The 16799-nt window shown below is 41.4% G+C and overlaps 2 protein-coding genes across 3 annotated transcripts; both read left to right on the forward strand.

Moving 5' to 3' along the window:
* Positions 1-940: 940 nt before the first annotated feature.
* Positions 941-2098, forward strand: LOC101326852 (small ribosomal subunit protein uS2-like). Its single transcript, XM_033849280.2, has one exon. The coding sequence runs from the start codon at positions 956-958 to the stop codon at positions 2081-2083; it is 1128 nt and encodes a 375-aa protein (XP_033705171.1). The 5' UTR covers positions 941-955; the 3' UTR covers positions 2084-2098.
* A 12758-nt stretch (positions 2099-14856) lies between these two features.
* BEX4 (brain expressed X-linked 4) lies at positions 14857-16427 on the forward strand. 2 transcript variants are annotated; one of them, XM_033849475.2, is made up of 3 exons: positions 14857-15013; positions 15412-15489; positions 15825-16426. In XM_033849475.2, the coding sequence occupies exon 3, from the start codon at positions 15830-15832 to the stop codon at positions 16190-16192; it is 363 nt and encodes a 120-aa protein (XP_033705366.1). In that variant the 5' UTR covers positions 14857-15013; positions 15412-15489; positions 15825-15829; the 3' UTR covers positions 16193-16426. The 2 variants fall into 2 exon arrangements, with proteins under 2 accessions (XP_033705366.1, XP_073655806.1); XM_073799705.1 differs by lacking the exon at positions 14857-15013 and adding an exon at positions 15051-15157 and having other exon boundaries at positions 15825-16427.
* Positions 16428-16799: the final 372 nt, after the last annotated feature.

The raw sequence follows: 16799 nt of genomic DNA on the forward strand, positions 1-16799 counted from the left end.
GCTGTCTCGTAGGTAAAGCCATTGGGGTCCCGCCCAGCCCCAGTGGGTGCGGTGTCCTGCTCCAGGGGTGTCCTGGAGCCACTTTCCTTCTAAAGGCAGGGGCGCGGGAGGTGACACAGGTAACGACTCTAAGCCTCAGCTTTCCCCTCTGTAAAATGGGGATAACAGTGCTTTCCCCACAGGATCGCTGTGAACATTCAGTGATAACACATGAGTAAGCCTATAGTCCTGTGGTTATTGTGGGATCATGAATGTTTGGCCACTTCTTATTTATTATCAACTTCGTTGTTGGGGGAGAGATGAGGAAAGAAAAAGAAAAAGGCCCTGGTGAGAAACCCATTGTAACATCTGGTAGTTAGGATCACTGCTCAGTTGTTTCACTGTCTATGTCACTAACCCAGTGCCTAGCGCGGTGCAGGGCACACAGTTACCAGTAAAGCATGGTAATTGCTGGATCTGTCTCTCCCTGTGCAGCTTCTCATGCCGGTGGCCTTGGTCATATCAGGTGTCTGAAGGGGGCAGGTTCTGAGCATGTGTCCTGATGGCTGCTGGAGCTTCTACTCCCGATTCAAGGGCAGCAGTCTTCAGGAAACCACAACACTTCACTTCCTGGTGGAATATGACGCCTGGCTCTAGTGAGTTCATAGATCTGGACAAAAGCATGTTATAAAATAGCTCCTGTGAGATTCTAGCCTAAAAGTAGAGAAGCTACTTTGATCTCGTGGGAAAGAGGTTTAGCAGGTGGAATGTCATTCCATCAGCAGCTACTTGCTTTGTAGTAGTCCTGAGGCCCATCTTAGAAATGCCTTATTTGTGCAAAAGCAATGAATTCTATAGCTTGAGGGAGCTGCTTGATGTTTAATATGCATTTGCAATAAGTTTACATATATATTTTCTAACTGTGTAAATAATAGTCAGTGATTCTCACGTATGTCTGTCAGATGGGTATTGAAATATGCAATTGCCTTTTCCGTGCCAGCCAGACAGGGGTCCATACGGCGTTGTTCTGTATTCCCATCGGAACTTAAAGGGAAACTTTCACAATGTCCGGAGTCTTGATGTCCTGCAAATGAAGGAGAAGGATGTCCTCAAATTCCTTGCAGCAGAAACCCACTTAGGTGGCACCAACCTTGACTTCCAAATGGAGCAGTACATCTACAAAAGGAAAAGTGATGGCATCTACATCATAAATCTGAAGGGAACCTGGGAGAAGCTTCTGTTGGAGGCTCGTGCCATTGTTGCCATTGAAAACCCAGCTGATGTCAGTGTCATATCCTCCAGGAATACTGGCCAGCGAGCTGGGCTGAAGTTTGCTGCTGCCACTGGAGCCACTCCTATTACTGGCTGCTTCACTCCTGGAACCTTCACTAACCAGATCCAGGCAGCGTTCCGGGAGCCAAGACTTCTAGTGATTACTGATCCCAGGGCTGACCACCAGCCTCTCACTGGGGCCTCTTATGCTAACCTGACTACCATTGCTCTGTGTAACGCAGACTCTCCTCTGCGATATGTGGGCATTGCCATCCCATGCAACAACAAGGGAGCTCACTCAGTGGGTCTGATGTGGTGGATGCTTGCCTGGGAAGTTCTGCGCATGCGTGGCACCATCTCCCGTGAACACCCATGGGAGGTCATGCCTGATCTCTACTTCTACAGAGATCCTGAAGAGATTGAAAAGGAAGAGCAGGCGGCAGCTGAGAAGGCTGTGGCCAAGGAGGAATTTCAAGATGAATGGGCTGCTCCAGCTCCTGAGTTCACTGCTACTCAGCCTGAGGTGGCGGACTGGTCTGAAGGTGTGCAGGTGCCTTCTGTGCCTATTCAGCAGTTCCCCACTGAAGACTGGAGTGCTCAGCCTGCCACTGAAGACTGGTCTGCAGCTCCCACTGCTCAGGCCACCGAGTGGGTAGGAACAACCACTGAGTGGTCTGAAACTGTTCTTCCACAAACTCAAAATGAAAATAGGTTGATGGAAAATAAACAGTTTCTAAAAAAACAAAAGAAATATGCTACGTTGTTTTTCCTAGCAATCTGTGATTGTACCATGGATTCTTCCCTGATCACCACATTTTTATCCATTGCGTAACAAAATGTTTAAATGCCAAAAAGTTTCCAAGTGTTAGTATAAAATGTCAGTTATGAGGATTTAGTATTTTGAAAAATAATAATTACTCTAGAGCTTCCCTATTATAATAATATTCAGCCATATCCCCTAAAATAACCGGATATTCTAAAATATCTTTATGATTATTTTCCAAGAAATAATAGTTTTAGTCTGTACTTCAGAAGGACATGTGCATCAACTTTCACTAAATATTTCAACATACCTCATTGCAAAAGATGATTTCTATTTTGGTAATATGTGGTGTAGATGAATTTGGTGAGACATGGTGTGGACCTATTAATATGATAAGAGCATATTGATGGGTATTGTTCTCCTGGTTATTTTAATTGCATCAAAGACTTAGAAAAATATATTTTAAATGCTTTATTGACCTATGATTGACATACAATACATGGCACACATTTGAACTGTATGCTTTAATACGGTTTTGTATATGTCTACATCATGAAACCAACACTACAGCAGAGATAATGAACTTCCTCGTGCCCCTTTGTAATCTCCCACCCACCTGCCTCTGGCCTCCAACTTCCTCCCCTGGACCTTTCCTGTTCCCAGGCAACCACTGAACTTCTGTCACTATTAATTAATTTCATTGTGATTTTATGTAAATAGAATTGTATAGAATGTACTTTTTTCCTAGCTTCTTTCATTCAGCCTATTTCTAGATTTACCCATTTGTTGCCTGTATAGATAGTTTCTTTTTATTGCTGAGTAGTATTCTATTATACAGATATATCACAGTTTGTTTTATCCATTAACCTGGTGAGGGATATGAGGTTGTTTCCAACATGAAGCTCTTTTAAATAAAACTGGTATGAACATTTGGGTTTAAGTCTTTACAGGGACACATGCTTTCTTTCTGTAGGGTAAATACTTAGGGGTTCAATGGCTGGAGCATATGGTAGATGTAAGATTAATGTTGTAAGAAATTACCAAACTGGTTCTGAAGTGGTTATACCATTTTTCATTCCCATCAGCAGTGTATGAGGGTTTGATCCTCCACAATATCGTCAGTGCTTAGTATGGTCAGCATTTTTAATTTTGGCCATTCTCATAGGGGTGTAGTGATATCTCACTGTAACTTTAATTTACATTTCCATATTGACGAATAATGTTGATCACCTTTTCATGTACCGATTTGCCATTTATATAATTTCTTAGGTGAAGTGTTGGTTCAAATCAGTCACATGCCAGAGAGGTCATACACAAAACAGACCTGGAAAGTAGAAAGGAATTAGCAAACAGTTTGGTGAGTCACTGTAATAAGGGTAGGAAAAAAAAGAAAATCATGGCTTTTCCTTTGTAAAATGTAGTCAGTGTTGATAGATACCCCCCTGGTGGTCAGATCTAGAACTGTAGCTCTGAAAGTCTCAAGGCAGCAGGCAATGGAAGGGGAAGGGAGGGAGAAAAGGGTATGAAATAACCGGCCCACAGTCTTCAAAAATGTCGAGGTCATGAAAGTCAAGACAAAACGGAGGAACTTTGCTAGACTGTGGAAAACTAAAGAGACACCACAGTACAAGATTCTGTCCTGGATCCTTTTGCTATGAAAGACATCGTTAAGACAACTGGCAAAACTTGAACAGGGTCTGAGGATTAGCTTGTGATACATTTTATTAATGATAATTTCATGATTTTGATGGTTGTCTTCTGGTTATATAGGAGAATGGTCTTGTCTGTAAGACATACACTCTAAAGTATTTGGGAGCTATGGGGCATCGTGTTGGCAACTTGCTCTCATATGGTCCAGGGAAGGGGGTGGGGCAGGGGATTCTTTGTTTTATACCAGCAAATTTTCTGTAAGTCTGTGATTTGTTTTTAACAACAACCAAAATCAAGGAGCATGTCTTGTTTTCATCAGAAACATGGGCTCATTTATATAGATAAGGGCTGAAAGGAACTCCTTTGGGTTTTACAACAATGATGCCATTGGTGACCTTGTTGAGAGCAGATTCAGCTGAATGGAGAGGCAATAGACAGGGGTGGGTTGAGGAATGACAGGGAGGTTAGAAAGTGGAGACAGTGAATATAGTTCCCCCTGCTTTGAGAAGTTTGTTGTTTATGAAAATGTGGAGAGAGGGGAGGATGTGGCTTAGGAATATTGATTTGTAGGGAAGGATTTTTGGTATATTTGTTTAGCTATTCATTGGAAGGAGAAACATAAGCCAGTTCGTATTAATTTTGAAAAGGAAAGGCCTTGTAAAGAAAATAGAGAGTTCAAGGTCTAAAAGTTGATGAAGATAAGAAATGCTCAGCCTTTAGTTTTTCTGACTCTTCTGCATTGCCAGGACAGTGAACAAACACTGAACTCAGTATTTTCAGGTGGCTGGGTGTGGAGGATGTTCTCCTACGAAAAGGTCTTTCTATACAGCTCTTCATATAACATACAATATATATAAATTATACATACACCAAATTACAGCAATGGATATTTCCAGGGTTGCGGCGAAATATAGATGTTATATACACTTCCGTGTTGTTCGAATTTATCTTACATCCAAGATTTACTACTTACATAATTATAATAAAAATAACATTTTAAAACAGGAGGTTTGAATTTGGTCTTAAATTTATTTGCAAATTTTTTGTTGTAGAGAGAGATTTACTTTTCTGAAAATATGTCCATAATTAATAGTGAAGGGGCTGGGGAGGAAGCAAATTAGAAACTACGTATAGCATCATCCCAAATTTTACTTATCAGACAGGATCAGAGACTGCACAGGTAATAGCAGTGGAAGCACAGGGTCTTGTGCCACATTTCACATCCAGAAAAGTCCATCAAGTGGGTTTAAGGGAACCCCTGGTGCTCCCTCATCCCCACCTAATCTGTTGTCCTCAACTGTGAGGTTCAAGTTGCAATTCCAGTTCTCCTCACCAGCTGGTGAAGACCTCTACTTTCTAAATTTTCCCCAAGCATATAATATTTTTTTAGCAAGGAAAGAAAACCAAAGCAATAAAGATTTTTGTTTGTTTAAATAGGCTTTATTTTGTAGAGCAGTTTTAGGTTCAAGGAAAAATTGAGCAGAAAGTACAGAGAGTTCCCATGTACCCCTTGCTCCCACAAACCCACACAATTCCCCTCCTACTGTCAATATCCCACCTCAGAGTGCTACATTTGTCACAATCAATAAACCTATATCTATACACCCTTTATTACCCAAAGTCCATATTTCACGTTGTCAAAAGTATAAACATTTTTAAAAATAATTTTTACAAAGCAGGTTCTAAAACTGGAAGTATGAAACAAGCCTCTATCTCATATACAATTAGGTAAAAGTTGTAAAGATGTATGATCACTGCCAGAGGCTGATCGTTCCAAAACTGACATTTCATTCATCCTTTCACTACATATTTATGAGCAATCTCTATGTGCCAGGCACTGGCAACCTGTATTCAAACTCCTATTTCACACCTCTCTCTCTCTGTTCAGCCCTAAACTTATCTATACAACTGCCTACTTAGTGTCCCTGTCCTTTACAACTGCAAGATTCTAGCAGAGTTTTCACATCGAATAAGTTTACATGAGCCCTAGAAGGTGACTGACTGTCTGCGGGGGAGTCAGCGTGCTAGTGTAGAATGAGAAAAATCAGGGTTAGAATCCCTGTAATGCCTCTTACCAAGCTATGTGGCCTTGAAAATTGTTACGAAATACTTGCACTATTCCTTAAATGGTATAGTGTTTTATGAATATATGTATGTACGTGTGTATGAGTTTCCAGCTGTTATGTGCCTAAGCATGAAATGTCTGAGTCTTAGGACATGAATAAGCTCTACTTGAAATTATAAAATTGTTCCCCCAAATGTTTGCACCTTTTTAAACTGCCACCAGCAGTGGGTGAAAATTCTCAATTTATACATCATACTCCTAACAAAAAAATAAAACAAAAATAAACCAGAACTTTGGTATTTAGAGAATTTTAAAATAAGTCTTCCTCAACTGATGACTCTGAAATATTGCTTTCTGTTGTTTTCACCTCCATTTCCCTAATTACTGATATAATTAACCACCTTTTCTGATATTTATTGTTTTTTATGCATTAAGAATATGAAACCTTCACTGGTTAGTGGCCTCATTCTTTTGTCATGCCCTTCTTGAGAAAATATTGTGTGCCAGGCAATGCCAGTCAAAATCATCAGAGGAGATGGGCTTTGAGCTAAATCGTACAGGAAGAGTAGGATTGTGAGAGGAAGTGGAATACATATATGGGCATTCCTGGCTATGCACAGGGCATGGAAGAGGAAATGTACCCAATGTGCTTGGGGTACACAGCCAGGAGACAGTCTGATATGGCTGAAGTGCAGCCTACAAGGAGGGATGGGGCAGTTGATGAGGAACTCTGACTCACTTTGCAGCATCCAAAAACTATTAAGTGGCCATCTTTAGCCCTTATGAAAACAGAGCAGAAAGGGACCTTAGCAGTTACCTAGTCCAGCAACTTCAGTTTGCAGAGAGAGTAATGAGACTCAGAAAGAGTAAAGTAGAACATGGCCACCATGCATGTGTTAGGCACCTAATGGGATCAAGGTACGCAGGCTCCAATTCACATTTCATTCCAGACTTCTTACATGAGCTCTAATCCTGTGTATCTATCAGAAATCTTCAACTGGAGGAAGATAAATCCCCTGGTAACCTGTACCACTCAGCACGGATTCCCCTACCCAAAAAAGCATAAGCTCAATCATTCCTCATCCTTGCAAGGCTACCATCTAAAAGAGAAGTCCAAGTGGGAGAGTGGCGAGACTATGGTCACTAGATTCAGACAACCCTTGGTGAGAAGATCTCCTCAGCCTTTTACTAACTGTGGGGCCTGGGAATGATATTTAACTGCTCTGACCCTCAGCCTTCCTCATTTTTAAACCACCAGTGTTGGGCACCTAGTGGGGCACTTCAGGAGATGCCAATTTGCTTCCCACTTTGACTCTTCCCTTCTTAAAAGAGGTGTCCTGGACATGAACTGAAAAGCTTGACTACTAGAGGGAATACTTGAAAATGTAACAATAAAGGGATATGCATGCAAATTCATTACCTGCCCACGTGAGTTTCTGTGCCAATTTGTTATGTTAGAATTGGCTGCCTGATGGAGTCCTGGAGAAAGAATGTTATTATAGGGACTTCCCTGGTGGCGCAGTGGTTAAGAATCCGCCTGCCAATGCAGCATACATGGGTTCGATCCCTGGTCCGGGAAGATCCCACATGTCACGGAGCAACTAAGCCCGTTTGCCACAGCTACTGAGCCTGCGCTCTAGAGCCCGTGAGCCACAACTGCTGAGCCCGAGTGCCACAACTACTGAAGCCCGTGCGCCTAGAGCCCGTGCTCTGCAACAAGAGAAGCCACTGCAATGAGAAACCTGTGCACCGCAATGAAGAGTAGCCCCAGCTCGCCGCAACTAGAGAAAGCCCGCGTGCAGAAACAAAGACCCAACACAGCCAAAAAAAATAAATTTAAAAAAAGGAATGTCATTATATCATTTGCATTTAATTGAAGGATCTCCAGTCGAGTCTAGGATAGGAGAAGAAAATCTCCCCCACCCCTCTATTTCATAAGCTCTCCAGTTGTCTTATTTTGACTTCTAGATTTAGCATCAGAAAAGTTTGTGAACTTTGATCTTGAGGCACAGAAGCTGATAAGGAAGCACACAGTGTGTTATTGACTCGGCTAAGTAGAACACTGAAATGAGAGTCAGGGGTTCCCATCATAAAGGCACTTTGGAGAGGTCACTCCCACCAGCCGCATTGATTAAACAAGATAAAAATATTGAGTTCTCCTAGCCACTCAAGAATGTTACCACTCAGAATACCAGGACAAGGGACTTCTCTGGTGGTCCAGTGGTTAAGACTCTGTGCTCCCAGTGCAGGAGGCCCAGGTTTGATCCCTCGTCGGGGAACTAGATCCCGTATGCCACAACTAAAACCTGGAGCAGCCAAATAAATAAATATATTAAAAAAAAGAATACCAAGACAAAATCATCATCACCTTCTGGATACAAAATACTCATTTGATGTTTTGTGTATTAAGTCAATTTATGAATAATTTACAGGAGTGAAAAGAAAAGGGATAACAGAGGACAACTAAATCAGAACATTTAACAAGAATTTAAACATATCAAACCCAAATTTTATTCCTCACTTTCCTGGCTTTGAATATAGGTATACACAAATAGCCATCATCCTGTGAATGTAACTTACTCATCAACTCTCATGCCTGAATCTGGAATATATACATCTTGTAGATACCGATTCTTCACTTCTATCTCACTTACATCCCCAATAAATTCTGTCTTACCACCACTCTGGTTCATCTTGTACTTAAATCATCAAAACAAAATTTTTCAAAACTTTGACAGCTCATAATTTCATTTAAGGGAAGACAGCCATTGTCTTGCTCCATAGTTGCAAAACATTTTCATTTTTAGATTGATGAACACCAATTAGAATGATGAATCCAATGACTTTTTTCCACTTATACATGATCTATTTCCTTCTAATTACCTGATTTCAGCATTTGTCTACTTAGAAACTTACTGATTAAATGTTGGATATATATTAAATATATGATATCATAAAGATGACAGAAAGTTTCCCCATGTCCTTTGAGCAAAACGGCATTTCTAGTTCTTGTCACAACATATTGTATGACTAGTGTCAAACTGATGGAGAACACCATTTATCATTTTGGTCCTTAGAAGTACATTATTCACTGGTTGATTTTTGAGTTTGAGAAAGTTCATCTAAGATACTGTCGTTTGAAGACTCACAGTTTGATATTGCTGTCACTGTACTTACATCTTCTGATTTAATAACCATAAAATGAATTCCTCTCTCAATTTCCGTCTGTATGGGAAGAAAATGGAAAAAAAAAATCCCACCTGTGTTCAGTGAAAGCTGGATTAAATAAATGCAAAGATGGAGTCTTTTGACTTCTTTTATACCTTCTTGAAAGATAGTGTAATACTTTGGACAATGCAGTAAAAAACTAAATGGTGATGTGATATGACTTGTTTCAGTATTGCGTCATTCTTAATGTAAGCTAGTCCATCATTCTTGCATTATCTCAATTTTTTTAGTCTTTTTAGTATACCTGGGAATAATTAGCTAACAATAAAATAATTCTTAGGATGATGAATAGCAAAATGTCTCAAGATATAGAAAAAATAAGATCAATAAGATCCCATATGTTAATTTTACAAAAGGGCCCAGTTGTCCCACGTGGTGTGTGCAAGGTAGAATGAACACACCATCTCTATTATTATTATCTCTATTTAAAAATAAGAGATAATATTCTCCTCATTCTTAGGAAGATTTCTAAGAAAGAATAGAAAACATAAAATAGCAATCCTTAAAAATACTTAGAAATGCTCAAAGAAAAGCTCAAAAACAAAAATTGGTTGCAGTGGACCCTGATAGTTTGTTTACCAAGAGTTAAATGAGATCCCATCTGGAAAAGCAACCTGAGGTCCTAGATGAACACTGTGCTTCCCAGTAATTACACCAGCAGTCAAACTGAAGATATCATAGAACTCTGCATAATAGGTAACAGACTAATGGTATAGAAGCAATTTCCCCTAGGAAAACACCATTTTTAAAATTGAAGTATAGTTGATTTACAATATTGTGTTAGTTTCAGGTGTACAGCAAAGTGATTCCATTATATATGTACATATATATAAATTCTTTTTCAGATTCTTTTCCATTATAGTTTATTACAAGATATTGAATATAGTTTCCTGTGCTATACAGTACATCCTTGTTGTTTACCTATTTTATATATGGTAGTTTGCATCTTTTAATCCTATACTCCCAATTTATCCCTTCCCCCACTTTCCCCTTTGGTAACCATAAGTTTGTCTTCTATGTCTATGAGTCTGTTTCTGTTTTGTAAATAAGTTCATTTGTACTATTTTTTAGATTCCACATGTAAGTGATATCACACAATATATGTCTTTGTCTGACTTACTTCACTTAGTATGATAATCTCTAGGTCCATCCATGTTGCTGCAAATGGCATTATTTCATTCGTTTTATGGTTGAGTAATATTCCATTTATATATATATATATATATATATATATATATATATATATATACACACACATATATATCACATCTTCTTTATCCATTCATCTGTTGATGGGCATTTAGGTTGCTTCCATGTCTTGACTGTTGTAAATAGTGCTGCTATGAACATTCGGGTGCATGTATCTTTTTGAATTAGAGTTTTCGTCTTTTCCGGATATATATCCAAGAGTGGGATTGCTGGATCATATGATAACTCTATTTTTAGTTTTTTAAGGAACCTCCATACTGTTCTCCATAGTGGCTGCACCAATTTACATTCCTACCAACAGTGTAGGAGGGCTCCCTTTTCTCTACACCCTCTCCAGCATTTATTATTTGTAGACTTTTTGATTATGGCCATTCTAACCAGTGTGAGGTGATACCTCGTTGTAGTTTTGATTTGCATTTCTCTAATGATTAGCAATATTGAGCATCTTTTCATGTGCCTGTTGGCCATCTGTATGTCTTCTTTAGAGAAATGTCTATTTAGGTCTTCTACCCATTTTTTGATTGGGCTGTTTGTTTTGATATTGAGTTGTATGAGCTGTTAGCATATTTTGGAAATTAATCCCTTGTTGGTTGCATCATTTGCAAATATTTTCTCCCAGTCTGTAGGTTGTCTTTTCATTTTGTTTATGGTTTCCTTTGCTGTGCAAAAGTTTATGTTTGATTGGGTCCCATTTGTTTATTTTTGATTTTATTTCTTTTGCCTTGGGAGACTGACCTAAGAAAATATTGCTACAATTTATGTCTGAGAATGAGAAAAACAGCATTTTAAAAGGTATTTGTTGGTCTAAGCATGAAGCACAGGCCACTTTTATAAGAGTCATCTGGGCTCTTGTTAAAATCGCAACTTTTAAGACCTTACCCTAGACCTTTCCCTGGAGTTTGAGGTTCAAGAATCTGTATTTTGAACAATTTCTCTGGTAGATTCTGATGTTCACTATAGTTTGAGAACTGCTGGATAGCAAATGTCCAAGATTTCTTTAAATATTTTGCATACTGTGATCTCTGATTCCAATGTCAGTTGGTTTTGCCATTCAACTTTAATTATGTTTCTGTTTTGGTGTATCTGGTAGGTAACAATTGAGACATGCAGCACTTGTTTACTGAGTCCTTAAGACAGGAAAGGCCCTTCCCCTTATGGGGTTTACATTCTCTTTTGGATACACATGAAATAAAAAAATAACTAATGTAATTTCAGTGAGTGAAGAATGCCATGAAGTAAATAAAAAAGAGAAATGGGATCAAAAATAATATTTATGGAGAAGGTAGTCAAGGATTTCCAGGGCCACCCAGTTTGACAACTTCAAAGACCATCACTTACTTTGACTACACCATACATGATGATCCCTGGAGCTGTGCCATGCTTTGTCACTAGAGAAGGCCATGCTATGGACGTGACTTTTCAGCTGAGACTTGGATGATAAGAATGAGTTGAGGGTGTGTGTGAAGAACCTTTGATATTAGCCTACGGAACAGCACACTCTGATGTGGGAGTGAGTATGACTTGTTCCAGAAAAAGACAAAAACCAGTGTGGGAGCCTGGTGGGAAAAGTGGGGAGAGACAAAGCAGAAAGAAAGCTATTGTAAGATATGGGAAGAAAACTCAGGCCTAGCAGGCAATTTTACCACATTTCCATAGTCAGTATACTTCTTCAATATCTGAGACCACTGGGGCACAACATCTATTCTGTGCACAAACCTTCAACACTCTCTCACACCTCAACATTCTCAACTGCTCTTTTGGCTTCTTGCTTTTTTGGAAAAATAAATGCTATCACAGAAGAGATTGTCTATATGTCCCCCAGCACCAAACATACCAATTTACCTGCCTCAGCACCTATGCTCACTACTTTCCCTGCAGTGACAAATCTTCCTATGGTAGCCCTTCTCCTAGCAATGGATCACCTACTCCAGGACTCTGATTGTGTGATTATCCCCATTTTCCCTTGAGCCAGCAATATTCCTCTTTCTACTAGATGAGTGAATATATGCATGAATGAACAAACAGATGAACTCATGAAAGATTTGAGAGTTGGGTTGGGGGTATAGAGGGAGGTGTTAGTGTGATTCTCAGATGTTTCACCTGATTATCTGTGTGACAGGTAGTGATATTAACTGGGATGAGCAACATGTAATGGATCCTTTCTGGAGGGAACATGATGGGCCATCCTGATTTCTCAGTACCTTTGTACACCCAAGTGGGAAAGTTAAGAATGCAGCAAGATATTTAGATCAGAGACTGAGCTAGAGAGGGAAATGCAGGAATCATATGTGGATGGACAGCAATTGAAGATATAAGTATAGATGAGATGGCTGCCAAAGGAGAGAACATGGCATGAAAGGGAAAGGTGGGCATGTGCTTTACAAGCCTGAGGAGACCCAAAGCTTTCACCTTGGCTGTCCTTCAGGCTCAGGCAAGTAGGAAGTGAAGACTAATGCAGAGTTGTAAATGGCCTGGCTAAGACTGAATGAGTTCCCCAGCAAGGACCAATTTGCAAAGACTGGGAGAATGTTTCTTCTTTTTTCTTCTTCTTTAACTTTTATTGACTCCAGGTATTTAAAGTAACTGTCAAAACATCAGCTGACCACTAAGCTTAGGCAACAGACTTTAATTGACACACATGATAAAGAATACAGACTTTACAAAAATTGTTTTAAAAAAATCACTAAACAAACAATCAACCACAAACCAATAGCCAGCAACAACAAATCTTGGGGAGAGGGAAGAATATGATTTCCAGAGTCACCACATAGTAATATTCAAAATGTCCAGTTTCAATAACAAAAAATTATGAGGCACACAAACAAAGTACAGCTTATTCACAGGAAAAAAATTAATAGAAACTGTCCCTCAAAACTGTAAATCAGGGCTTCCCTGGTGGTGCAGTGGTTAAGAATCTGCCTCCCAGTGCAGGAGACACGGGTTCGAGCCCTGGTCCGGGAAGATCCCACATGACGCGGAGCAACTAAGCCCATGCACCACAACTACTGAGCCTGAGCTCTAGAGCCCACGAGCCACAACTACTGACCCTGCATGCCACAACTACTGAGGCCCAAGTGCCTAGAGCCCGTGCTCCACCACAAGAGAAGTCACCGCAATGAGAAGCCTGCACACCTCAATCAAGAGTAGCCCCTGCTTGCCCCAACTAGAGAAAGTCTGTGCGCAACAACGAAGACCCAACACAGCCAAAAATAAATAAATAAATAAATATATATATATATATATATATATATATATATATATATAAAAGACTTTAAATCAACTGCCTTTAATATGACCAAAATGGTAAAGAAAAAGAACTAAAATAAACCAGGTGAATGATGTTTTGCCAAACGGGATATCAGGAAGAAATTATAAAAAAAAAAAAAAATAGAAATTCTGGAGCTGAAAAGTACAGTAGCTGAAATGAAAAATTCAGTAGCAAGGTTCAACGTCAGATGTAGACAGGCAGCAGAAAGAATCAGGGAACTTTAAGATAAGTCTATTGAAATTACCAAGTCTGAGGAGCAAAAAGAAAAAGGAGAAAGAGAGAAAGAAGAAAGATTATTTGAAGAAATGATGGGTAAAACTTTTAAAATTTAAGGACAGTCACAAATACATCCAAGAAGCTCAACAAATTTAAAGCAGGATACACTCACCAAGACACGTTACAGTCAAATTCTCAAAACCAAAGACAAAGAGAGTATCCTGAAAGCAGCAGTAGGTATCAGGTTTTATTTGGACCCTGGTCCAGGCAAACTGTTAAAAAAACTATAACAGAATTGGGAATTTGAACACGGATTGGACATTAAATGATACTAATGGATGATTAATTGTTAGGTGTGATAATGGTATTATGATTGTCAGTAAAAAAGAGTCCTTGTAGATGTGCACTTTGAAATACTTATGCACAAAGTGATATTATGTCTGGAATTTGCTTCAAAAATAATCTCTAAGGGTGGGAAGTGGGTAAGGATATAGATGAAATAAGATCGGCCATGAGTTGTTCCAGTACACTTTCAGTTGTTGTGTACACTGGGTGACGAGTACATTGCCTTTCATTATACTATTCTATTTTTGCATGTTTGAAATTTTTTCATAACAAAAAATAAAGTTAATGTAAACTATAAATAGAAGGAATTTTTAATCAAAAACAGGAACAAAACAATAAAGTGTTAAGAATAATTAGAAACAACTCCATCTCCTTGATTCACTTACTGTTGCCCCCACCATGCATTTGCGTATAGAGAAAACGAGAAAACAGTGGGCATTGGTAACAAGGAGGACAACAGTTTGGGGGTGGGGTGTTTGGGGCACCTTGCTCATCATAGATATTCTTGCATTAATTTTGTTTTTTGAGAATATTGCATTAAAGTGCGATTTATCTTCAGTACAGAGGGGTTTTGCACCCCCTAAAATGTTACGCCTGAATCCTGGAAGGGGGAGGGGTGTATCCTGGGAGCAGAGGAGGGCAAAGGCAAGTCCCCTGAAGAGCAGTGGGAATGGCCAATGGCCCCCTGGGAAGATACTGTCCTTCTACGGCCGTTAGAGAAAGGCCCAGGAACACACAAAAAAAGGAGAGCTTCGGGGCCCAGGCCGGTGCTTGGACAAGTGACACGGGGTGCAGGGGGAGGTGCGCACGGCCGGCTCGGCGCGACCCCGTAGTGCAGGAGAGGGCGTGGCAAAGGCGTGGCGTCCCGCGGTGACGGAGGCCTCACGTGAACGGCCAGCGCCGACTGGCGCTCGCCGCGCTCTAACGGTAGACCAAGCTGTTGCTCGCTGCCTTCTCGGTCCCTGCGGGAGTGCGGGCCGGGGTCGGCCCCCAAAAATAAGAGGCGCGGGAGGAGCAGGTAAGGGACCCGGAGGGGGGTCCCCAGAGGTGGCGTTGGCGAACGGACACGGCCTGCGGACCCCTCCCCGGGGATCCGGTTGCCCCGGGGCGGAGACCGCAGCCCCCATGCCCCCTGCGGCCTAGCGTTTGGCCACAGAAAACGGTAGGCCTTCTCTGGGGGCGGGCCGCGCGGCCCTGAGGCGACTGCCTGCTTCTCGCAACACAGCGAGCTTTTCCGACACCCCCGCCCCGCCCCCTTTCTTCTCGGGGTAGAAAATGGTGGTCGGCGCGGGGGCGGCTGAGGATGGGAGCGGGGGACGCTGGGTGGGGGTGGCCGGGGGTGGGAGATGCGGGGCTGAGAAGGGGCCGAGCGTCCGGATGCAGCAGCCCCCCTTCCCCCACCCTTACTCTCTGCAGGTCTGCGAGTCGAAGTGTTGCGGCGGCGCACTTGCAGCAAGAATCGGGAGGAGCAGGAGACCGCGAGGATAGGCCCAGGTCTGTGCGGGGGACAGTTGGGATGTGGGGGGAACGTGTGGATAGCCCTCAGAAGCCCCAAATACTGCCCCCTACCCCATCCTCCATTTTGGTGCTTGCAGAGACGTGGGCATGGATAGGCAGGGCAAATGGTGGGTTTTGGGCGAGGGAGGGGGAGAGCTTGGACTGGGGGCCCCCTAGAGGGCATAAGGAACCTCTCAGGTGGGAAAACGAAAATTTGAAGAGCCTTTACATCCGGGGCTGGAAGTCTTGAGAGGTGCTTAGTAGGGCCTCTGTCCTCGGTGCTGATCAGTCCACCCAGAAAATAGTCCATTCTCTTGTCTTTTGTCTTCTAGGAGCAATGGCGTCCAAAGAGGAACAAGCAGTAAAAAATCTCAACATGGAAAATACCCAACAGGAAAAGGAAGGCGGAGACCAGGCCCCTTTGCAGAATGGAGAGGAATCACGCGATTTAGGAGGGGGTAGATGCCAGAAGCCTGGAGGAAATGTCAGGCTGGGACGGATTAGACGACTTGTCCCTAATTTTCGATGGGCCATACCCAGCAGGCATATTGATCACAATGAAGTGGGGGATGATGTAGAAAAGCACGTAGGGCAGATGATGGAAATCAGGAGAAAGACTAAGAAGCAGCAAATGAGGCATCATTTGCGCTACCAGACTCCTGAACCTGACAATCATTATGAGTTTTGCCTTATACCTTGAATCCTAAGATTATCCCTGAGGTCAGTAATGTGGCCTCTGCTCTACATGCTTGTAGTTTTTCTGATTTACTTTTTCTGTAAACCTTTTGGTGTTTCCACTTAACCAGTTTCTAATTGAATATTGCTTTGTCTCTGTGAAACTTTCTGTCAGCAGGGCAATTTCATCCAGTTATAGGAAAATTATTCTTTTCATAATACGAAATTAATAAAGCAGTTTACAAAGCAATCTTCCTGTGACACACAAGTCTTTATTTTTTGTTAATGTTACCTTTCCTCTCCTAGATCCCTGGACTCAAAATCTCAATTGTCTTTTGACTATTTTTTCTTGTCCTCAACCAGAAAGGATCATATTCATAATTCAGTATCTTTTAAGAATGTATGTCGTACTGTTTTTCAAGGAGTGTGAGTCCACCATCTGCATAAAAATACCTTGATGGGGGAGCTTTTTTTTTTTTTTTTTTTGCGGTACGCAGGCCTTTCACTGCTGTGGCCTCTCCCGTTGTGGAGCACAGGCTCTGGATGCGCAGGCTCAGCGGCCATGGCTCACGGGCCTAGCCGCCCCGCAGCATGTGGGATCTTCCCGGACCGGGGCACGAACCCGTGTCCCC

Source organism: Tursiops truncatus, chromosome X (assembly GCF_011762595.2).
Source record: "Tursiops truncatus isolate mTurTru1 chromosome X, mTurTru1.mat.Y, whole genome shotgun sequence".
Classification (NCBI taxonomy): Eukaryota; Metazoa; Chordata; class Mammalia; order Artiodactyla; family Delphinidae; genus Tursiops; species Tursiops truncatus.